This window comes from Esox lucius, chromosome 17, assembly GCF_011004845.1.
Source record: "Esox lucius isolate fEsoLuc1 chromosome 17, fEsoLuc1.pri, whole genome shotgun sequence".
In the NCBI taxonomy this organism is placed as follows: domain Eukaryota; kingdom Metazoa; phylum Chordata; class Actinopteri; order Esociformes; family Esocidae; genus Esox; species Esox lucius.
Window position 1 is genome coordinate 25,746,515 of NC_047585.1, and position 24,869 is coordinate 25,771,383.

Sequence of the window (24,869 nt, forward strand, 5' to 3'; positions counted from 1 at the left end):
TGTACAAACACAAACAATCCTCCTGTGGTTAAACAAGTGCTGGGCTGCAGCTTATTCAGTCTCTCCCCGTGCACCAAACGCTGTTCCCTCTGACTGTGACCTCTTCTCACACACAGCCATGTCTCTGGGCAAACACCTATTTGGTCCTTTCAGATTTAGACAGTGATTAAAATTTAAAGCGCCAATGTCCTGTCTCTTCTTGTCTTTCAGCCAATCAGAGCCCCAGCAGCTGCATTACAATCCTGGTGAGGGCCAATACTCAGGCAGCGGTGGGGGGATCTCCATGGCAACAGTGCCATTCCACCCTGTACTACTGGAACACTACCTGCCACGAGGGCCGGAAGTTCCGCCTCCACGAAGACCTGATGGACAGGCCACGCCCACTCCTCTTCCTAGAGAGCGGGAGAGAGAGAGACCGGCGTACAGCGAGGAGGAGGAGAGTGACGGAGGAGAGAGGAGTGAAGGAGAGCTAGTGCTCCTCACTGATTGACAGAATTTAGAGAGAGAAAGGGAGAGAGAGGAGTAGTGTAATGCCTTACAGACTGAGAGAAGAAAGGAAAGTGGGGGAGAGAAGTGAATGAAAAAGTTTTGTCTTGGACCATATCCAGTTTGTCATATGACCATGTCAGCAGAACCTGTCTGTCCCAACACTCAACATGACTCCCATTCATTATCTCTGATCTGGTCACAGGAAACTAGTGTCTAAACGAGCAGTCCCCATCTCATCAGTGGGAGGCAAGAGGGAATCAGCCTGGTTAATGGACTGTCTGGACATGGTAGGATTAGTACACCAGTGAAACTGCTGATCATCACAATGTTAAAGGTATGCGTCAACATTACACGAATGTGGCAGCTAAATCTAAAAGATAATTGTTCATATCAGCAATTAGGCTATTTGTGTTCTTGCTCCGTACCCCATGAACTTGGTGTAACCAGTGACAAAAGGTCTATTGAGAAAGTGGAGCAGACATTGACAATGTGGAATGAGTTGATAACTACACTGGATTAAACTCAAGGTCGGCCTGTTATTGTCACCTACAACAGTGTAAATGTTTCTATTTACCACAAATCAGTTATAATATTTCCATAAACCTTAAACATCCAGGGTATGAAAGCTGTTTACCAGTAGTTAGGGATAGAGCTGATTGTGAATCTGTTGGAGAGTGCTGCCCTCTGCTGTTTGGGATGGGATTTGCACCATGATAAGTATGCAGTAAGGCTTGAGGGGTTGTGGTATGTGGCCAATATATCACTGCTAAAAGCTGTTTTTAGGCACGACACATAGTGGAATGCCAGGAAACAGCACTTAGCCGTAGTATATTGGCAATATATCACACATCAATGGGATGCCTTATTGTTGTTACTTGGTTGTCAACCAATCAAGATTCAAGGATGCACACCACCTGGTTTGTAAATAATTATTAACCGGGTGGTTTGAATCCTGAATGCTGTTATGGTATACAAGACAATATAATACAGTATGTCATCACTTTTTACTGCTCTAACTGCTTGGTATCTGGTTTATAATAGCAATAAGGCATCTTGGAGGTTTGTGTTGTATTGACAATGTATCATGACTGTGTTGCATCAGGTCTAATCGTGGTATATTGGCCGTGGTTTATTGGCCGTGGTATATTGGCCGTGCTTGGCAACAGACCATAAACCCCCAAGATTCATTATTGCTATGATAAACCTGTGACCTGTTAACACAATTGTAACGGTATAAAGATATGTATACATATGTAAAAAGAACAGTAGACATTAAATACACAGATATAGAAATTGTTTTCATATGGATGACCTGGTCTGTGGTAATAGAAGTTACAATCAAATTACCCGTTCTGGCATAGGCAATGATGCACGCCATTACAATGCACTTTCTCTCAATCCAGAAACAGACTGGGAGGTCACACCAATACTGCCTGACGTGGCCTGCTTTCCTTGCCACTCATACCCTCCCATTAATTTGCACTGACAACCAAATGGAAAACATAAAAAAATAAAAGCAATATAGCAGATTCCTCCTTTTTAGAGATCTTTCTACTCATCTTATTGGACATTATCAGTAAGGAGACAAGAAGAGGAAGCCAGTCTGGGCTATCTGGACACCCACTGGTTCAGTTACTGCACTTGTGATACAAGTAATCAATCAGTAGTTTAATCTACTGTAATAAGGTGTGATGTGTAAGACATCTCCCTTCAAGCCCTTATTCTAGTCATGTCATCCTTCTCTAGTTGTGTATATGCTTTATGTAATGTGTGTCTTTCAATCAATTTATTTCGAACACAAGTTTACACTGTACTTGTCAAAGAATGTTTTGCATTCTGTAGAATGTGTATATGTGTATATGTGTGTGTGTGTGTGTGTGTGTGTGTGTTTCTTTGAGTGTGGGTATTCAACTCAAAGGTTGGTCTGAACATGTCAATGTACCCTGGCGTCACGTGTTTTGATTGGTTGTTCCTCGGTCCTGTTCTGTAGTCAGAAGCATAGGGCCACGTGGCTTCCCATAACAGGGCTCCATCTCATCAGTCCTGAAGATGCATACTCTCTGCGTCTTATTCTCCATTTGATCTGAAAGAACTGGACTGGTGAAACATTGTCTGATGGAGAAGAAACCAGAATAGGAAGCCACAGTAGTCTATAGGACTGGAGGGTTTAGCACAAAGTAGTGGACAGAAGAGGTGTATATCTAGGGTGTAATCTCTAAGGAAACAGAGGCTGGCCTGTGGTTTTGTTAATGTCCCACGCGGTAAAGCCTTTGGCAAGCCTTACTTGGGGAGTACTATCGGAAGATGTTGCCCCTGGCTGCTGATCTATGGTCAGTTTTTATTTCATTTTATTTTTGCACCTGAGAAGGCTGAGATGGATAGACTGATCCTGGGTCTGTGGCTACGGACAACGTCTACCCGGAGCCTAGGGGATGGCACTGTGTACAGACATATCAGAGAAAATGTTTATCTAATTATGACAGAGACCTCCAGAGAGAACTGCCCCCAGTTGTGACCCCTGCTGATGTAAATATAGATAGACTTTATTTTGTTTATAAGAGCCTGTGTAATTTAAAGGTGTACATTTCCTGTATGTTTTCCAAGTTTTGTGGATTGTTTTTTTGGAAAATAATAAATTGGTTGTTATATTTGTGCCCAGGTTATTTCTCCTTTGTCTGTCTGTACATCGTTTGTTGCTCAGCTGACATTACTCATGTGTGTTTGCTGTAGCCCACAGCAGAGCGGTCAGTCCAGTAATGACTAGTGAGTCCCAGAGGAGGTTACCATAGGGACTTTCCACCAGTTCTTATCGTGGTGACCTCCCAGTAGAACCTCCGAAAAGGACCACGATGTCTTCGGCCATCTAGGATCTGTGGCCTGTGGTGTATCTTCAGCCTACACTGAAACAAGGAAACTTCTGGTTGAAATACCAGATCAGATAATACCAAATTACTGAATTTACTGTATTGGGATTAGCTAAGGGAATCTGTAATGGAGGATGCTGGACTGTGTCAGTGTGCTGGACTGTGAGGATGCTGCTATGTTGTTTAAGGATGTCTGTTTGGTAGAGGATATCCTCTGTAGTATAGATCCCCCTGGAGTCTTCCCCTCTTAGAGACAAAGACTGACCGCTCACAGGATACTACAGTGGTGAAGCCACAGCTGGGTACATCAAGGATAAACCCACACGGAGGGTGGCTATTGTTAAAAAACGCCACGTTTGTTTCCATGCCTGCCTCCCAAGTGAACCAACCTGTGGGAAGGACGTCTTCTCATGTGTACAAAAAACAGATTCAGACATTTGTTTTTATTGAAATGTTTACTGACAAATGTTAAATTACTCCCCTGCACTCCCTGAAGTCTGGAGGATCACTGTACAGTCAGATTCACAGTATTTCTTACAGTATTTACAACCTCCGTCTCCACTCTGTCAGCATCACTGTCAGGAGTGGCTGGTCTGCACCCTTCCCCCACAGTTATCTGACATTCAAATCAATCAAAAGCATGTAAAAAAGAAAACAAAATATGGAGATGGAGAATGTAAAATCAAGTTATCTGTACAGGGTTTTCAAGTTAAATCAGTTAAGTACATTCACGCGCACACAAGTTAATTTCAAATGAACTGCAACCATTTTGGTATATTTATATATATAAAATAATGAAACAAAAACATGAAAGGACCGGTTCAAACCCAATAAATAACCCCTTGAAACACATTTAAAATCCCACTGTCAGGACAGAACACTTCTTTAGCCAGCACATTTTCAGTGCAATGCTGGAATAACAAGAAAATCTGAACCCACAGTGCAGTTTCTCCAACATAATTGGCTTTTGAAATTGGTAAACTTGCATTCCTCTTGGGCAACTTCATATAATAAGGGATGGCAAAGCTCTGAACTGTCAATATTTTTCCAGTGAAGGCTTTTGCCATAATGAAATCATCTATAGCTACTCCAGCAGCAGCACACATTCAGTTCCCCTGGGGGTCGGCTTGCCCTCAAAGACCTGAGAAGACTGGATACCTGTCAGCAAGATGGCAGAAACACCCGCAAGCCAATCAAAGGCGTAGGAGCCCTGCGCATCACTGTTCACATGTATCCAAAACTTTAAAGTAACTGTTCAGTAAAACTTTATTCTGTTAAGTCATAGCTAACTTATATTGTGCTCCTATAATTGTATGTACGCATAGCAAAATAGAAAACAAAACCCCACGTCAAACTTAGTATTGCAGAATGATTACCATACTTCCTACATGCATATATCAAAGTTGATATATCCCTTTAAAAACTAAAGGAAAAAGTCTGAAATGTAAAGACTACTTGCAATAAAAAAAACTAATTCTTAAAGAGTGGCCGCAGCTCCAACTATTTTGAGATCTTTAATCCAATGGACCAAAAGATATAGTACTTCAGACCCTGTTCAACAGCACCTTATAAACCAAAACAGTGCTAAATATTGTTTATACAATACTCTCTAAAATGTGTTCTCTGCAAATTATTAAAAAACTTCTTTGTAGGCAAATTTAAAACACTGGATGACTAAAAATGCATATCCCAATAAATAGAAAATAAGAGATCACACAGTTAGGCAGAATGTTGCAATAATTTTACTGCAACATTTGACCAAGTAGCATTCACAGAAGACTGTAGTGCTGCTTTTGTATTAATAATGCTATTCTATTTGGATTTGTTTGAACTATGTACAATTATTTATTTATTGCAGACATGGATTCATTTTATTTATTTTTTTAACTTTAAACTTGCCAAAGTAGCCTGCTCTACAAGTCGACTACAACAGAGACTATATAGAGAATAATCAAGTGCAGAAGCTTCTGAAAGCTTTTTGCAGATTTTTAGGCGAAGGATTTAAGATTCGGAAATAGTTTGATCTGCAGCCACTGCATATTTCCACTGTATTTTGTTGTTGGGTAACACTGGACAGTTACTTTAAAATTCACAGCAGTGAGCTGAAGGTAGAATGGAGGGACAATTTCAAATCAGCCCTTTAGTTCTGCAGTAACTTCTGGTTCAGCTGAATGGAACTACCCCCTGAGACACAGTCAGCAGCACACAATTGTTTGGAACATTCGAATAGAAATATGCAATGTAGAAAAAACATGCCTCTCCCACATGTAGAATAAGAATTCACATGCCCTAGTAATGGAATTTTGGAAAGTTCTGCAGCTGAATGTGGCCCAGGAATCCTTTGGTGCATAGGGCACAATCTTAATCCCCAATCCTGGATTTCCACCTCATCTCACTTACACTCGTTCGGTCAATCTAAAGTGGCTTCTATATCCACATGCGTCTGAAAACAACATATGAAAGCAGGTGGTTTCATTTCTATTCATCCAGTTGATTCACATTAGAGCAGATGAAGGAGACAAGGAAAGTAATTCACTTGAAGACTATTGAGATGCAATCCAACATGAGAATACAACTTTAATCTCACTAAAATGTTACAGTCAACTCAAAGGAAACACCTTCACATATGTACATCTACGATAAAAAGATATTCATTGCACTCATTTAATAAGCATTTGCGTCCCCTTCAGTTCAACCCAGGTCCTACTGGCTAATATGGCATCAAGCATGTCGTGACTCAGCCTTTCTAAGTCATTAGTCGGCCCTGAAACCCAGGTTCAAGAGGCGGGCCAAAACCATCCATTTAGGAAACAACACAACAAATGTTCTCACATGTTCCACTCACCCATAAAACCCCTTTAACACACACGAAACATTTTGGAATGTTACAGACGAAAAATAACTATACAGAATGGACAAAAGCCTAAAAACTTCACAAAGTATGAGTCATCTCAATTCTATATGCTGCATTTTCCATCTGCTGCTATATTATGCGTGTCCTGCTTAACACCCCGATCGTCCAAAACCCCCGTCCTGGTCGGTTATGTAGACATTTGTCTAGCCCAGAACTGACACAAACCACTCAACTAACCAGGATTATAGATGATCAGACTAGAACCAAGTGTCAGTACAGTAGCTTTCTAGAATGATCCTTGGTGACAGAGTCTAAGTCTGTACCTCGTCAACCATCTCAGCCCGTATGGCTAGCGACAACCGCCTGGTGACTCATTACACCACCCAGAAAGCCTCTGCAGCTCGCGTATTCACTTTCACGGTGTGGTCTGTCATGTTAATGACAGGACTGTTGGCGAGGGAAAGGGACTGGGGCCGGTCTGCCTTCCTGACTCTGCTAAAGCTGATGCACCAGTGTCACGGTCTGCTGAATCATTCATATCACCTCCTCTGTCCTCAGGTGAATTATTAACCCCATCAGTAACAGGAGACAGCCAGTGGAGGTCAGGGTACGGTGGGTACGGTCTCCGCCCAGCAGTCATGGGCATGGATGATAACCTAATACTCAAAAGTCCTCTCTCTAGTCTCCCTTTACGTGATGACCAAGGCCCCGATCTGAGAGGAACAAGAGTTACACTCTAAACCTGAACGCGTCCAATGTGTCGAAGTGTAGTTGGAGTGTGCCTAAAAGACCAGCCCGGCCTGGAGCTTTGCTGCTTGGTTGGAGGTCATCACCCAGCCAAATGAATATACCCAGCCTTCTCCATACTCCGGTCCGTGGTCACTTCCACATCGATAAACCTCAGACCAAAAACATAAGTGATCCTAAACTCTGTGAACCTGAGGGGGGGTTGGTGTTTGGAAAGTTTAACAGAGCAGGTCACTATAACCATAAAAGCTAAAGAGGTGGAAGCGAGGCTGTAAGGGAGAATGGAGCCCTGGTTTAAAGTTTAGCATCAGTGACGCAAAACTGCGTCTGTCCACATGGTCCCTTCACTACAGGGGAACTCAAACCTTGCCGGTTCAACCCCTAGCCACTTTGTGTAGACCTGAATTGGATTTCAGATTAGCGCTACGGACCGGGGGGTCCATCGTGGTCGCCCTCTCTCCCACATCCATGGCCCTTTCGCCACCCACCAGGAAAACCCTGAGAACAGACACAGAACTCAACAAACCGTCCTCCAAACCATCAACAAACGCTACTGATCCCGATACCAGTCTGGGGAATGAATATCAGGTCAATCAATCAATTCTTCACGGAATAAATACATAAATAAAGCAAAAAAACATGAAAACAGCATCCTTGGCTGTTTTTAGGAATCCTGATGAGCTTGAATGGTTAGACGGAGCTGGACTGAGTTGAAGAGGAATGCAATGGTAATTGCGCTTGTAGCCTGGGGTCAGAGGTTGTGGTTCATCCACCCCTTAATGTAACCTCCTGCATCCCCACCCCCCAACCCAGCCGTCTGCCCTAGGCCCCTGTGTGTGGGTTCCTGTCACATGACCTGGGTTTGAACCTTTATTTAAAGCCGTTTGCTGAAATCAGAATTTGACCAGAATGTAAAGCAATGGTCTGAGGATGGGCGCTGGTCCATCTAACATCAGTAGAAAATGGGTCAGTTTGATGAGAAAGCTTCAAATAAAGATTGAAATTTAGGTGGAGCAAAGAGCCCTACGTATCCCAGGTCAAAGTGCATCTGCTCCACCGGTCAGCGCCGGTGATGGGGTCCCTCTGTCTCCTCCTGGTCTCCTCCTGGTCTCCTCTCATTCCGGGATCTGAAGGGCCATCACTGCAGGCTTGGTCTTGAAGTATTGGTTGAAACGCAGCACAGCATAGCTAAAGGAGGATGAGGAAAAAGGTGGAGGGAGAAAGTGATTGGGAGGGAGGGAGGGAGAGAGGGAGTGCGAGGAGAGGTGTTGAAGGAGAGAGTTAAACACTCATCCTGACTTAATGAGAGCACCAACTATCCAATGGCAGTCCTAACAATAGCCCAGACAGCTCCCATTGGATGGCAGCTAAACAGTCAGAGCGATACAAAGTTCTGTCATCACCACAGGACTGATTGGATTTCAGACAGTCAAACCACCTGCCTGTGGGTCAGTTTCACCTCAGAAGGCTCCTGAGGGGGTACAACAAACTAGACTGCGCTGCTGAGTTTGATCTGTCTCTCAGTTGGTCACCAGCCCCGCAACCCTCCCCCCCACGACTGGCAGGCCCAGGAACTCCACAGTAGACCACGACACCTGTACACTTACCCCAGAAAGTCAAAGTCAATGGAGGAGTATTTGGCTTGGATCAGGGCCCAGAAGCCCCAGAAGAAGTGTGATGCCTAGAAAAGTCAAAGATAAGACAGGTCCAAACATGTTCCAAAGTCCCTGAACAATGTTAAACATTTGATTCAGAGTGTGTGTGTGTGTGTGTGTTTGAGGATACAGCAGTGTGAATGATGGTGTTTCTCACCAGGGCAAACTTGTTGACCTGTACGTAGAGGGTCTCCAGTTCTCTGTCGCTGACCTCGTCCCCTTTCTTGGTGGCTAGTTTATATGCCTGCAGATACACACGCAACCACTCCAGCTGCATCTCACGGCTAGGATACAGACCATAGTCCAGCTCACTCATACCTAAAAACACACAGGTTAACACCGACACACGTTAACACCGAGACACACACACACACACGTTAACACCGACACACACACACACACGTTAACACCGACACACACACACACACGTTAACACCGACACACACACACGTTAACACCGACACACACACACGTTAACACCGAGACACACACACACACATACACACACACACACACACACACACGTTAACACCGACACACACACACACGTTAACACCGACACACGTTAACACCGAGACACGTTAACACCGAGACACACACACACACACACACACTTTAACACCGACACACACACACACACACACACACACGTTAACACCGACACACACACACACACACACACACACACACACGTTAACACCGACACACACGCACGTTAACACCGACACACGTTAACACCGAGACACACACACACACACACACACACACACACACACACACACACACACACGTTAACACCGACACACACACACACGTTAACACCGACACACGTTAACACCGAGACACGTTAACACCGAGACACACACACACACACACACACTTTAACACCGACACACACACACACACACACACACACGTTAACACCGACACACACACACACACACACACACACACACGTTAACACCGACACACACGCACGTTAACACCGACACACGTTAACACCGACACACACACACACACACACACACACGTTAACACCGACACACACACACACACACACACACACACACGTTAACACCGACACACACGCACGTTAACACCGACACACGTTAACACCGAGACACACACACACACACACACACACACACACACACACACACACACACGTTAACACCGACACACACACACGTTAACACCGACACAGACACACGTTAACACCGACACAGACACACACGTTAACACCGACACACACACACACGTTAACACCGACACACACACACACACGTTAACACCGACACACACACACACACGTTAACACCGACACACACACACACACACACACACGTTAACACCGACACACACACACACACGTTAACACCGAGACACGTTAACACCGAGACACGTTAACACCGAGACACGTTAACACCGAGACACGTTAACACCGACACACGTTAACACCGACACACACACACACACACACACACACACGTTAACACCGACACACACACACACACACACACACACACACACACGTTAACACCGACACACACGCACGTTAACACCGACACACGTTAACACCGAGACACACACACACACACACACACACGTTAACACCGACACACACACACGTTAACACCGACACACACACACGTTAACACCGACACAGACACACACGTTAACACCGACACAGACACACACGTTAACACCGACACAGACACACACGTTAACACCGACACAGACACACACGTTAACACCGACACAGACACACACGTTAACACCGACACAGACACACACGTTAACACCGACACAGACACACACGTTAACACCGACACAGACACACACGTTAACACCGACACAGACACACACGTTAACACCATCACATAGCCCAGGTATCTCCTTGTACCTGCAAACTCATTGAAGTGGTTCCCAATGTCAAAGGCCTGGTAGTTGTAGCTGGAGTATTCATAGTCTATGAACCGGACATGACCTGGAAATGAACAGACAGTCAGCAACATGTTCAGGATGTCATAAGGGGATGATGCTGTGGATGCTGTCCTGTCTCACCCTCTTTGTTGTTGTGGATGATGTTCTTACAGAGCAGGTCGTTATGACAAAGCACCACAGGAGAGCCCAACTGAGACAGGTGCTCCTTCATCCAGGCCATCTCCTCCTCCAAAACCGCCTGGCTGGGCACCTCCTGCTGGATCCTGAGGGACACACCACATTCACAGCTAATGAGAAATATACCTCAGTAAGCTGTCTCTATTTAGTGGCTGAAACAGGTCTGTTTTTATGTCTATGTTTTTACTAGAGTGGGACAGACATTGTTTTCAAGGTGCTGCAACAAACATAATCAGAAGAGGCAACCAGAGTGGTAGTCACAGTGATTTTACCCCACCACTACGCACAGATCCCCCATCTCTGCCTAGATTTCCCTTCCTTTAATGTGAACTGAAAATGCAATACCAAAACGTTCCATGTGTGCAGGGGGATTTTTAGCTACTGAGAATGTGTCCTAGTGGATATTTGATCATGTGCATACTTCTGTGCGCTCTACGGGTCACTGTAAGGCTCTCACTGACCATGGAAATCCATGGGGCCCACTTTGCAGAGGATTCTGATAGCAGCTCACGTGTCATTGATGACTGTGTAGTTGAACTGCACAGATGTCCCAGCCCTCTGACGGCATTGATCCAGTTTGGCCCAATTGAGCAGTGTAGAGGGGAATGGCTGTCTCAGCCAACTAACTGACCACTGGTAATGGGCTTAAAAGGCTAATCCAAAGGTAGCCTGAGGAGAGGAGGGGGGGAGGGGACAAATGACTAACAATTAAACTCTGCAACCTTCTTCCATTACTAGTACAGCAACAGCTACTATCGGCTGTACTGATGTTATTAGTAACCAACCGCCCTCCCCTAACCCGGGACGGCCCTCCCCTAACCCGGGACGGCCCTCCCCTAACCCGGGACGGCCCTCCCCTAACCCGGGACGGCCCTCCCCTAACCCGGGACGGCCCTCCCCTAACCCGGGACGGCCCTCCACTAACCCGGGACGGCCCTCCACTAACCCGGGACGGCCCTCCACTAACCCGGGACGGCCCTCCACTAACCCGGGACGGCCCTCCACTAACCCGGGACGGCCCTCCACTAACCCGGGACGGCCCTCCACTAACCCGGGACGGCCCTCCACTAACCCGGGCGGTCGCAGGGCCTCACCCAGCCCTCTTTTCCTTGCCTGTCCAGAATCCACCCTCTGCACATCTTGTCGATATTGCCGGCTGAGGCAGAGTGGAGTCTTGGGTCACGGGGGTGTGTGCGTTTCAGTGCGTGTGCATACAGTGGGCAGGCTGACTGAATACATTAGCGTGCTACGTTACCCAGGCGTTCTAAGCTGGCTGATGAACTGGAAAGGGTAAGCAAACATCTGTTATCCCTGTGCATGCCTGAGGCTCCCTAATCCAAATGTACCACTGTATCTGGGATGACCCCTAACTCACAGCCACGATACAGGACTTCATAACCAGAGGAAGGTACAGAGTAATCCAGGCAGAAAGCCACAGAGAACAGACAGGAGACAGCTGCCAGGAATATGATCATTTCAACCTGATAGACCGTATTGACAAACAGGAGCCAGTGTGGGCCATGGATGTTAGCCAATAGCTACTTTTGGCCAATACAAATAATTAAAAGTTTGTAAATAAAATTGTAGCCGGCCAAACTGTCCCTACCATACACACTTTTCTAACTATTTGCTCAGCTTTACATGAACACGCCTGCTGCTAAGGAGTCACAAGGCAGCCAAGAGCTGTTAATGGCAAAGGAGCTGGCCCTTTCTCTCAGGTAAAACAAAAGTTTGAGAAACAATAATAACACTAATATAACATTTAAATGATATACAATTTATTTATATGAAATTGCCAATAAAAACAGTGCCGTTTAAATATAAGTTTAGGTTCTTCTAACCTGACATTCGAAGCTTGCTCAGTGAACTCGGTGGCAACCAAAGAGAAATATTTTCTCATCTTGATCCACAAGTTGGGTTTAGGGATACAGCCATTGTGGGCATGTATGGCATGGATACGAGCCATCTCCCTGGAGATTAGTCTGAGGAGGACAAACACTAAATACATTATTTAAATCCACATATCGCATTATAAAGGATTCAAACATTTCAAATGTAATTTACACAAGGACACGTTAAGGACACAAAAGAAGCACCTCCTCCACACAGCCAGGTTAAACCTAACGTCTGAAAACACTCACACAATATTTCACGCTACTGAATAGATTATGCTACCATTTACCAGTTCTTGATTTTGAGGGAAATAATCAAGAGGGAAAAATTTACAATAGTATACATGTGCTCATTCAATATGTACAGAAAAATGTTGTGTCCAGGATTCTGTTTGGATAATGAATAATGTATTAACTGTTATTTGACCTTTAGTTCTAGTTCCATGGTGCTAACACGGCACAGGTCTGTCATCAGACTGAACAGTCCCTGGAGAATCATCACTAGTCCACTATACTTCAGCAATGAGGTCTGAAGGGATGCATGTTGGACTGTACCATGTCCTCACCTGAGTAGGGAGAAGTGACTGTTGGACTGTACCATGTCCTCACCTGAGTAGGGAGAAGTGACTGTTGGACAATACCATGTCCTCACCTGAATAGAAAGGAGTCACTGTTGGACTATACCATGTCCTCACCTGAGTAGGGAGAAGTGACTGTCGGACAATACCATGTCCTCACCTGAGTAGGGTAGGATCCCTGACATCCTGTGTCCCAAGGGCATCCCCTTGCATGAACTCATAGCAGAGGCCATTCTGGAAGGTGCAGTAGAGGCGGGGCGCACAGCCGTTAGCATGCAGCACCTGGGAACACACAATGATTAGACACCGCTAACCAGGACGTAGCTTCCATATGGGTCAATGCAAAGTTCAAATTGGCTACCTGTACTATACATTTTCGGAAACATCTGGAGTAATTTAAATAGGTAATTTGTAGAGCAGCAACTGAAAGCTCTGAAGTGTGAGTGGGTTAGGTCTTACTGAACTCATGGGAACCGAATGTCCCAATGAGTATAGTAAAACCAGAAAAAAATTGACTCATTGGGACCTTTTGCCGGTCCCCGTGAGGCAAAAGTAAATTTCCGGCTGAGGGTTTAGGTTTAGGGTCAAACCTAAACCCTAATAATATTGATTTTATAGTTAGAATTGGGGTTTCTTTAAGGTCCAGGTGTTCTTGGTTAAGTTTAGGGTTAAGGTTAGGCATTACATCTAGGTAAAGTTTAGGCATAAATGTTACTTTATTGAGGTTAAGGTTAGGTTTAGGGTTAGGTTAAGGTTAGAGTAAGGGTTAGGGTTAAGATTAGGGCAAGGGAGCATGCAATTTCTATTTTCTGCTCCCCATGAGGGTAGCTGTACAAACTGTGTGTGTGTGTGTGAGAAAAGTAAAAACCGTTTAAGAATGCATTCACCTGGAAGCTCTTCAGCTCATTGTCTCGGTCGACAATCAGCTCTGTCTTGTTCCCATACACCCGCACCAGAACCACGTCTTCTGGACTGGCATCCACATAACAACCCACCAGCTTATTAGTGGTCCCATCAGTAAAGAGCTGAGAGAGTAAGAAAGGGAGAAAACAAGAAAGAGAGTGAAAGAGAGAATAGGCAGGGGGGTTATTAATTAAGCCAAAAGAATGCATCAGCAGTGCCATCACCAGTGGAGTTCGGGCAAGCAGGGTCAGGCAGGGAGACTTAAGTGAAATCTACTCCAGTTTACTGTAACTAGGTCATTTTGGGCACAAGCCGGTCTAACAGCAATAGTAGGTCTAGATGACAAGGAGATTGTTGAGTGAGTCACAACAGGGTCCAACATTAATGATGTCTCACTGGCCCAGGGCCAGTAAAAGCATCTTGGGCCAGTGGATTTTGACAGTCAGAAACACATCAGTGGCTTTTAGTGCTCAGGTTCCAAATGTACCTGCTGTGTCGCAATCTGTGATTTAAACCATTGAAGAGCTGGTCCACAAAAAACACATTGCCCTTTATGGCAGCTTAATCACAAGATACATTTGACCAGTGGTAGCAAGTGTGTGTTTACGTGGCATTAATAAAAAACTACAAGAGGATGACTTAAAGTGGGTGAAGGGTCAGTTCTTGCTCCTAATATAATCTCGAGTCTCCTCAAGTAATCTGTAATATATCATAATCCAGTGCACTATTAAAGCATCAGGCAAATTCAAAGATTGTACCTAATTGTATTCAAACATAGCCTAGTGTGCCAATTATTTAAAAGTGTTTTATTATTTACAAATATTGTTCGACCCTACAATCCTGAGTCAAATAAACAACCAGTCAGCTACAGTAATGAGACAGTTTGAAGGAGGTTGGCAAGAATCATGTAGGAGGGTCACACATCAACATCATGGAACACAAAAAAGTTGTCCAAATAGACAATTACAGCCAGACCAGGTTCCACTGCTATCAGCTCAAACAGAGCATCAAACAGCTCCAGTCAGCGAACAATCACCACCAACACTGGACAATTAGCGTCACGCTGATGTCAGGGTTTGGCGGTTGGCGGGGTCAGGGTTTGGCGGTTGGCGGGGTCAGGGTTTGGAGGTTGGCGGGGTCAGGGTTTGGAGGTTGGCGGGGTCAGGGTTTGGAGGATGGCGGGGTCAGGGTTTGGAGGATGGCGGGGTCAGGGTTTGGAGGATGGCGGGGTCAGGGTTTGGCGAGGTCAGGGTTTGGCGGTTGGGTGGGGTCAGGGTTTAGAGGATGGCAGGGTCAGGGTTTGGAGGATGGCGGGGTCAGGGTTTGGAGGATGGCGGGGTCAGGGTTTGGCGAGGTCAGGGTTTGGCGGTTGGGTGGGGTCAGGGTTTAGAGGATGGCAGGGTCAGGGTTTGGCAGGGTCAGGGTTTAGGGGAAGCAGCAGGAGTCCTAGGTCCCACACTTCCTGGGGTCAACAGAACAGGCTAGAGGCAGTTGTATTGCGAGGAATGCTTTCCTGGCACATGTTAGGTCCCTTGTTACCAACTGAGCAATGTTAGAATACCGGTGTATCTGAACATTGCTGCTGGCCAGGTGCATCCCTTCATGGGTACTTCCTACCCTTTTTGATATGGACACTTCCAGCAGGATAACACCCCATTGGTGCAAAGTATGTAGCGTTGCCGAATTCAGTTTACATGAGTAGACTGCAGGATCACTACGCCTCAACCCAATAGAATATCTTTGGAATTAGTTAAAATGTTGTTCACAGCATGAATGTACCACCTTTCAACCCACAGCAAATGGGTTATGCCACATCTTCAGCACTGCCCAACATCCATGTGGAATGTTTTCTTGTAGAATACACACCCCAATAAATTCAGGCTGTTCTGGAAGTAGACAGGGTTTGGAGTCCAATCCTGACACAACTGCATACTTCAAAAAAAATGTTTTTCAATAAATCTTTCCTTACAACTGAATTTCTCGTCGAATGGATATTGACATGGCACTACTGTAGGGGTAGAGGGCCACAGTAACTGATGGTCTGCAAATGTAGTCAAGCATGGCTTTATTTACTCTTACATTCCATCCAGTGCAAACCATTGAGATACACCTAATAAATAATACCTGACCATATTCAAGCTGTCTGGAATGCGGAAAATCTGGATTAATGATTGGTCAGACATTAGATACCAATCCCCGCAGCTAGAGAGACCACTGAGGGACTAGAGCTAAACACTGGCCCTCTCTGGCCAAAGGCCACCCACCCATACATGGCTGACATTCCTGGAATGCTTGACCAGAGATTAGAACACTGGCGCTGTGTTATGACCGCACAAATGTGCATAGCTTTTGTGAATGCATTTTTTATCCCATGACCGTCTATGCTCACCCACAACACAATGCACTGCGCATACTGGCATGTCTACAGTATTGGCTCAAAACAGCAGTCAGAAGCCAATGAACGCCAGTAGTGCTACTAAACCGGGCTGTATATAGAATGTATTCATGTATGCCAGCAACAACAGTTTGCATTCAAATCAACTCTCCCCAATAGATTAAGGTAACGTTTCTTTTATAATGGATGTCTTTTGGATATTAATACATGGAAATTAATGAGAGACAATATTCCACCGAATGTCCACCACAAAACTGGCAGTTGCGCTACTATTAAGTGGCACTTTTGGTCAAGCAGCACACACACACAAAAAAAAGGAAAGACATATATACAGTAGTATGGTGAAAATGTATTTGCCCGTCAGATATGTTTCGATTTCCTATATATTTTTAGCAGAGAATGTTATCAGACCTTCAGTGAAAACCTAATAAGATCAAAAGGCATCCTGAGTAAAAAAACATGACATTTATTTAGTCAAGAAAGTTATGCAACACCCAGTGCCTACATGTGGAAAGATAACTGCCCCCTTAAAACTCTAAAACTGGTTCCACCTCAGCAGCAATAATGGCAAACCATTCCTGTAGTCATTCATCATCAGTGACTCGGTGGACTCTGGCCTACTCCTTTTTCTTTAAATAAAACGTTGGTCCAGAATTAATGAGGATAATCCAGATGCTTTCAGGAACACGAGAACTCATGTTCTTCTTAGTGAACTCTACCATGAATCCTATTTTTGCTCAAGTTCTTTCGGATGGTGGAGTCATGAACACTGACCTTTTGCTTATGACTTAATCATTTGGAAATCCTTTCTGTGTTAGACAAAATATAGCTAACAGATGGCTTTAATGTGTGATGATAAGCAGCTGTGAGGCATTAAGGTCAAAGGTGGGAATGAAATGTGACGTTGGCAGCTTCTGGTGTTTTCAGGGACAGAGAGCAGGATGTTGGCCACTGGAGTTGACACTAGATATTTTAAGCCAGAGAAAGCCCCCCCACTTCTGTCCAGGTGGCTCAGTCAGGTCTGTTGTGTTCCAGTAAACAAGTTTCCCTTCACTCCAACAATATTCTGTCCCCAGCAATCCATCTCTGACTATTTCCCTCTCCCACGTATCTGTTTTCCAGCATGCACTGTCCCCTCACCTGTCTGTACTCCCAGTGTGTTGGTTTGTCCACAACCTCCCTCCCTCCCTCCCTCTCAGTGTTGGCACAGGCCCATGACTGGGGGCCTGTGGAATTATTAGGCTGTGGTGATTTGGAGCTATATGGACTTCTAGGGACAAAGGCAGGGGACAATATGGTTTGGTTGGCTCCCATTGAGAAAAGCTGTGTATGGAGGTAAACAGTGTCACATTCTCAGCCATAGGGCAGCGGGAGTTCGTGGGGGGGGGGGCTGGGCTAGACACACACACAACACAACCAGGTGGAAGGCAATCACATGCTTTATGTACAAAACCCAGAACGACTGGGGAGTTGGACATGCGTAAAGAGATTGTAGTATTACTTTCCTGATTATATGTCATATTCTACACACTGACATGAAACAGCTGTCATTTAAGCAAGAAACTGACTGACAGGAGGTGTCGTACCACAAGTGTCAATGAAAAATGCATTTCCCCTTCCCAACCCTGAGTGAAACAGCGTTAACATTTTAACAGCAGCTAAAACCACCCAAAGAATACATACAATAAAAGAGCGGCTGCAGATGTGTACTTTATCAGACCTGTATAGAATAATAATATTACACTAAGGAATGTGGCAGGACAGACACATTGTTTCAACTGCTGATTTTACTTTCAATAAAGTATTACATTAAGCTACTGTGGCAATGGACCATGCAAATAAAATATCCTGGGACTCTGACATTATCCTTTGGTTAGTTAGATTGGGGACAGAATTATAATTTGTCTGGAAGATTTCTTGAATTATTCTGATGGCAATATTAACCTAATCAATGCAGCCTGACCATCACAAAACTGCCAGCTAGTCACTGACATAGGAAGCTGGATATTATCCACGTCTCCATCAAATGTGCAACTGCTTGAAAGGTGGGTTCAGCATTATTGGGGACCATTCTATTATTGTATCAGTGGAGCGCAGTATTGAGGGGTAGATAGCATCGTTAGCGTATTGTCTGAATCCTTGAGACAACAAGGAGAACAATCTATGCGTTCCCTTGACTTAGCCCTAGACGTCGTCTGCTCGATCTCGGCAGACAGCTGTCACTAAAGTACTGTAGGGGCAGGAACCTCTGAAGAACAAAAACGCTTCTTGTTTTAACCATCTCCTTACAAGACGAATTTTGATCTTGGACACCTTTGCAATTAACAACCTGCATGAAATAACCAAGACCGAAGTTGCCACCCCGGTTCTGAAAGGATATGTAAAGAGCTAGCTACATTTTACTCCAAGGTCTGACGTAGCATGTCTGATAGCTAGTTAGTAAGCTTACGTTACCTAGCTGCATAAAACAACTATATATTTCGCAATTTAAAAAAAGAATAAGTAATAATAAGTAGGTATATGAAAAATAAGTAGTTGATACACGATCTTTTAAATGAACCGAGGCCCACTTGGCCTGATCTGGTCAATAATGTAAGGTTTACGTTATGCTATATAGCTAGCATTAGCGAGTCTTTGAGTGCGGAGATGTCCGACTTACCTTGATCTTGACATGGTTTATGTCCCATGCTGGCCGAAGCTGCTTTATCAGCTTCATTGCCCCATCAGTTACATTATGCTCATCCACGAAAATTGGGAATTTTGGAATTATCGGCGACCCCACAGGCACATGTATCTCGGTCTCCATAATGTGGCTTATTTTTCGTTTCCAACTCTCGATATTTTAGGAATTTGGGACATGAAAATATAACAAAAACAATTCGGTGAGTTGGATGGTATAGACAAATAGTAACTGGTTAGCGACACTATCTAAACCAAGGGATTATCGGTGGTTAAATAAGAGCTAAGAAGATGCACAGATGCAACTGCCGATGAGGTTCTTGTCGGTTTGCACTGAAACCGGTCAATTTACTACCCGATGTCCTCCTGGTACCGCCCTCACGAAATCATCCGATGCTCGACATACTCTGTGCATGCTCTCCAACCGCGGAAGGGAGCACGCCCACTTCCTAAAGCCGAGTATATCCGAGTAGAGTCGAAGAGTTTTAGAGTGGCAGGGATGTTTTTCCTTTTTACGCGTTGTCAAGTTTAGTAGACCTAAGCAAATCCAAAACGTGAAATATCGACTACAAAAGAAGGACATTCTCAGTAACATTCAGTGAGGATACACTTTGGATTACGAAATCCCTAGTCATTGTTTTTACAAAAATATTGTGCCACATGACTAGTTACAGACATTTGCTACAACGTGATCTCGTGCGCCCCCTATTGACTCACACATATTCTCATCGAGTACAAGTAGCCTTCCAATTTTAATCCAAGGGTAGTAGTGTTTTAATACAACTGCCTAACGAATACCGATTGCCTCTGTGTAATAGCACTGAAAGTCATGTATAGGGCGTTAAACATATTATGTAATTCTAACTAACATACTTTTTCATTTAGGTTAACTTCAGATCATTTCTGGTCTACCACCAACATTTTCTGTAAGTAGGCCTATGAGGTTATTTTTGGCATACGCTTGTTTTGACACCAAACCCACTGCTGATGTGCATGGCCAAAACATTTCTGTTTCACAGCATTGCTTAGTCTCCATTGTTGGCTGTAATATTTGGTTAAGGATTCATCCAGATGGCTCGCATATCTTGTTGAAATGAAAATGCTGTTTTAATTTTGTGACCCAGGGCAGAGGCCAATGAGTCATAAATTTGCAACAGAGCATCATATCCAGAGCAACCTACAGTAAGTGCAATTAAAATAGTCCAAGGATTATTTTAGTCCTTGCTCTGTAGGCCTTCACCTTTGACTGCATTTGACTTCACAGAGATTCATATGAGGCATGCCACAATCTATATAATTGACATGGTATGAATACGGGTCTTCTGCACAACAGGAGTGGGACAAAATCCCTCCTGAGATGTGTGCTAACCTGGTGGCCAACTACACAAAACGTCTGACCTCTGTGATTGCCAACAAGGGTTTTGCCACCAAGTACTAAGTCATGTTTTGTACTTATTATACTCATTAAAATGCAAATCAATTTATAAAATTTTCTGGATTTCTTTGTTGATATTCTGTCTCTCACTGTTAAAATAAACCTACCATTAAAATTATAGACTGATAATTTCTTTGTCAGTGGGCAAATGTACAAGATCAGCAGGGGATCAAATAATTTTTTTCCTCACTGTACATAACCCTACTTTCTTGTCCCCTGAGATAAGGGAAGTCGTTACCTGTGGAGACTGTGTTCTGTGTTAAAGAGGTCATTACCTGTGGAGACTGTGTTCTGTGTTAAAGAGGTCATTACCTGTGGAGACTATGTTCTGTGTAAAAGAGGTCATTACCTGGGGAGACTGTGTTCTGTGTTAAAGAGGTCATTACCTGTGGAGACTGTGTTCTGTGTTAAAGAGGTCATTACCTGTGTAGACTGTGTTCTGTGTTAAAGAGGTCATTACCTGGGGAGACTATGTTCTGTGTTAAAGAGGTCATTACCTGTGGAGACTGTGTTCTGTGTTAAAGAGGTCATTACCTGTGTAGACTGTGTTCTGTGTTAAAGAGGTCATTACCTGTGGAGACTATGTTCTGTGTTAAAGAGGTCATTACCTGTGGAGAATGTGTTCTGTACTGAAGAAGTCATTACCTGAGGAGCCTGTGTTCTGTGTTGTGATTGTCGTTGTCTCCCTCTTTTGAAGTATAACTGTAATTACAACCTTGTTTTTTTCTAGTTAGAGCAAGAGGGAGGGAGGAAAAGAGTGAATGAGAGTGTTCATGTACACGGTGTACGGGTGTAGGAGGGAATAATGCCAGCTACTTGTATGTACATGCCTCAATCTGCTGCTTCTCTTCTATCTAATCCTATTCTATGACTGTGGAATGCGCTGTGAGATTGACGAGTGCGCATTTAGGAACCGTTACCCTATACTGTACCTACCCCAAATCTTAAATGCCCCAGTGTTTCATTAATAGCTGACACGTGAAGTAATGTTTTTCACATTCCCAGACATTCTCCTTTTCAACCTCTTTCTTTCTTTGATACTCCCCCCTCCCCCCACGCAAACACACACACACACACTTAGTTATCTAAATGAGACACCAACATTGAATCCAGTTTTTAAGAATCCTAAAACTAACCCTACCCTGAGCTTAACCCAATCTTAGCTAATGCCTAAACTTAACCTAGCCACAATGCCTAACCCTAAATCAAAACCTAATATGTAGTAATGCATAACCTCAATTCTAACCCTAACTTCAAATTGTACCTTTGCTTAACTTGCAAGCTAAAACATTTGACTTTTTCAAATTGGGGACAGTGAAAAATTGTACACCATTGTGTACTTTAGAAACACATACTCACACACACACAAACACACACAGAATCAACTCCATTCCAAATTAAACTAAGTTATTCCTCTCCACGCCCTAAAATAGTTTGTCATGTCAAGGTGCATGTTGACACATACGTCCAGGGCTGATTGATGGGGAGCCTGAATGGGAATATTTGGGAAGTACTGGAAAGTCTACCCATGTGGTAATAACTTCCAACTCATGAAAATACTTTAATTGCACAAAAACACAGTTTTGAATGACACAAACACATATAGTCATACTATAGGGAGAATTTAAACACAAACCCAAATGACACTCATATGCAAGCTCACATGATCACTCAATGGCAAATGACAAATGCAAACACACAGATGTATGTCTATTGTAGAGTTGACAGATGGTTTTTAGATGCTGCTCAGTTAATGATCAGCCCTGGCATCCCTCCATCAGCATACTGTAAAACTGCCACACACACACGACAACACACACACAACACACCCACACAGGATTGGTTGGGTCATTCACTGACTAGGGCTCAATCAGTTCAGACTGTTTGCAGTCTCTCTATTTTACACATTCCAGAGCTTTCTTCTTTTTCCTTGTTGGTTCTTTTTGTCCCTTCAAGCACTTTAAGATTCTATAAAAACTACAACAGAAGTTCAATTATTATTACATATTAGTTGGGTACACAATGCATATAAATTAATGCAAATCTGTCTTATGTATAGCTTCTCAACCAGGCCCTTTACACAACAGATCACTAAATGTATCTGTCTGACATCATAAGGTCACCCTATTGTATATCATGGCCAGCTAATGTTAAACCGTCTGCCATGCAATGTAGGCCATCTGGACCTTACAGACCCTGGGACTTTTATAGTGACATCTTTTCATCAGTCCTTCTGTCTGCCTTTGTCCGGCATGCCTCTCTCATCACACTATTAACCCATGCTTTTTTCTGTCTTTTAATCTTTCACTTCAGATATCTTTCACATTTTCACTATCACCCCTGCCATTCTACCATATACTAAATACACCCTTTGCTTTTCCTTCGGTCTGCTGGGCTTTGATTTATTTATTTATTTACATTACATTATATACTGCATGTCAGAATGGGAATCTAGATTTAGAAAGGACAACACTTTCTATACATTGTCCCTTATTACAGGACACAAGAAGCCATTTATTTTCCAGTTTTTGACCCTGGAAAAAACCCTGAATTGCGATGGCATTACGGTTGGGTTGATTGTCTTATGTGCTGTCCTGTGAGTCTGGAAACATTTGCTTGTACTTCAGCAGAATTGTTGTTTTCTGTGCATTTCAGAATTCTTTCTGCTGATGCTATCAAAAGATTATAATCAGTGGAGACAGCTAAGCCTGCTCCAGTGCTAACTAGTGGTTGGCACTTTGCAGTGTGGATTCTGTGGCAGTTTGGCAGTTGTCAAGCTCACTAGTGCTTTCCTTCTTTTTTATTTGACTTTTATTAAACTGTAGTTTTTATTAAGCCAAAGGTTTCAGATTCAGGTCTTCTAATTTTCAAACCTTCAAATGGCTTCCTTTTTACAAAATAATATCTGTCTTATCAAGCATATTTAATTTGTTTTCAGGTAAATAAATCTAACCATCCTTAAAATAAGGTGAAGTTTTCTTAACAAGCTAGAATATAGCGCTTGTTTTTAGAAAATATGCCTTGAATATCTTGTAATTTGTCTTGATCCATTTCTCTGATAGCTTGGTAGAACATCTTTGATTGTGACTGTAGGGACCTTTATGAGTTTCAGTTTCATCCTTTACAGTGGATATAAAAAGTCTACACACCCCTGTTAAAATTGACATTTCTGATTTTCGGTATCATCCTTTACAATGGATATAAAAGTCTACACACCCCTGTTAAAATGCCAAGTTCTTGTGATGTAAAAGAATGTGACAAAGATAAAGCATGTCAGAACTTTTTCCTCCTTTAATGTGACCTATAATGTGAACAATTACATTGAAAAATAAACTGAAATATTTGAGGGGGGGGAATATATATATTTTAAACTCACAATAACCTGGTTGAATGAGTGTGCACACCCTTAAACTAATGCTTTGTTGAAGCACCTTTTGATTGTATTACAGCACCCAGTCTTTTTGGGTAGAAATCTGTTAGCATAGCATATCTTGACATGGCAATATTTGCCCCCTCTTCTTTGCAAAAGCGCTTCAAATCTGTCAGATTGCGAGGACTTCTCCTGTGCACAGCCCTCTTCAGATCATCCCCCCGGGTGTTCAATTGGATTCTGGTCTGGGCTCTGGCTGGGGCATTCCAAAATGTTAATCTTCTTTTGATGAAGCTATGCTTTTGTGGATTTGGATGTGTGCTTTGGCTCGTTGTCATGCTGAAAGGTGAACTTCCTCCATTTTTTATGGACGCCTGAAGGTTTTGTGACAAGATTGCCTGGTATTTGGAACTGTTCATAATTCCCTCCACCCTGACTAAGGCCCCAGTTCCAGCTGGAAAAAAACAGCCCCAAAGCATTATGCTGCCACCACCATTCTTCACTGTGAGTATGGTGTACTTTGGGTGATGTGCAGTGTTGTTTTTGCACCAAACATACCTTTTGGAATTATGGCAAAAAAGTTCAACCTTGGTTTCATCAGACCATAACACATTTTCCCACATGCTTTTGGGGGACATTTGCAAACTTCATTTGCAAACTTCATTTGCAAACTTTGCAAATTACAGCCAGGCTTGGATGTTTTTCTTTGTAAGAAAAGGCTTCTGTCTTGCCACCCTACCCCATAGCCCATTCATATGAAGAATACGGGAGATTGTTGTTATATGTAGCACACAGCCAGTATTTGCCAGAAATTTATGCAGTTCCTTTAATGTTGCTGCAGGCGTCTTGGAAGCCTCCCTGACCAGTTTTCTTCCACTTGATGAAGA

General features: G+C 43.6%; 2 protein-coding genes across 9 annotated transcripts in view; one reads left to right on the top strand and one right to left on the bottom strand.

Moving 5' to 3' along the window:
- Positions 1 to 3,148, top strand: part of LOC105025456 (SRY-box transcription factor 13) — a 40,124-nt gene extending 36,976 nt beyond the window's left edge. For 5 of the 6 annotated variants that reach the window (XM_029114210.2, XM_029114211.2, XM_029114212.2 and 2 more), the window contains exon 14: positions 211 to 3,148. In XM_029114210.2, coding sequence (XP_028970043.2) covers positions 211 to 490 — 280 coding nt within the window. In that variant the 3' untranslated portion in view covers positions 491 to 3,148. The remainder of the gene's footprint in view (positions 1 to 210) is intronic. The other variant, XR_003777283.2, reaches the window with a different exon arrangement.
- A 633-nt stretch (positions 3,149 to 3,781) lies between these two features.
- etnk2 (ethanolamine kinase 2) lies at positions 3,782 to 19,726 on the bottom strand. 3 transcript variants are annotated; one of them, XM_013138258.3, is made up of 9 exons: positions 19,158 to 19,726; positions 14,088 to 14,225; positions 13,361 to 13,482; positions 12,572 to 12,712; positions 10,674 to 10,816; positions 10,513 to 10,596; positions 8,767 to 8,927; positions 8,562 to 8,635; positions 3,782 to 8,142 (listed from the first exon to the last, which is right to left on the bottom strand). In XM_013138258.3, exons 1-9 carry the CDS (start codon positions 19,302 to 19,304, stop codon positions 8,070 to 8,072), a joined length of 1,083 nt encoding a protein of 360 aa, XP_012993712.1. In that variant the 5' UTR covers positions 19,305 to 19,726; the 3' UTR covers positions 3,782 to 8,069. The 3 variants fall into 3 exon arrangements, with proteins under 3 accessions (XP_012993712.1, XP_019911157.2, XP_012993713.1); XM_020055598.2 differs by lacking the exons at positions 14,088 to 14,225; positions 19,158 to 19,726 and having other exon boundaries at positions 13,318 to 13,392; XM_013138259.3 differs by lacking the exons at positions 13,361 to 13,482; positions 14,088 to 14,225; positions 19,158 to 19,726 and adding an exon at positions 13,189 to 13,291.
- Between the last annotated feature and the right edge of the window lie 5,143 nt (positions 19,727 to 24,869).

Excerpts from the sequence above, each read along its gene's own strand:
- etnk2 (XM_013138258.3), bottom strand. The coding sequence starts at position 19,304 with ATGGAGACCGAGATACATGTGCCTGTGGGGTCGCCGATAATTCCAAAA. Across the intron at positions 13,483-14,087 it reads ATGAGCTGAAGAGCTTCCAG|GTGCTGCATGCTAACGGCTG; the intron begins GTGAATGCATTC and ends GTGTGTTCCCAG. Across the intron at positions 8,143-8,561 it reads ATTGACTTTGACTTTCTGGG|CTATGCTGTGCTGCGTTTCA; the intron begins GTAAGTGTACAG and ends ATCCTCCTTTAG.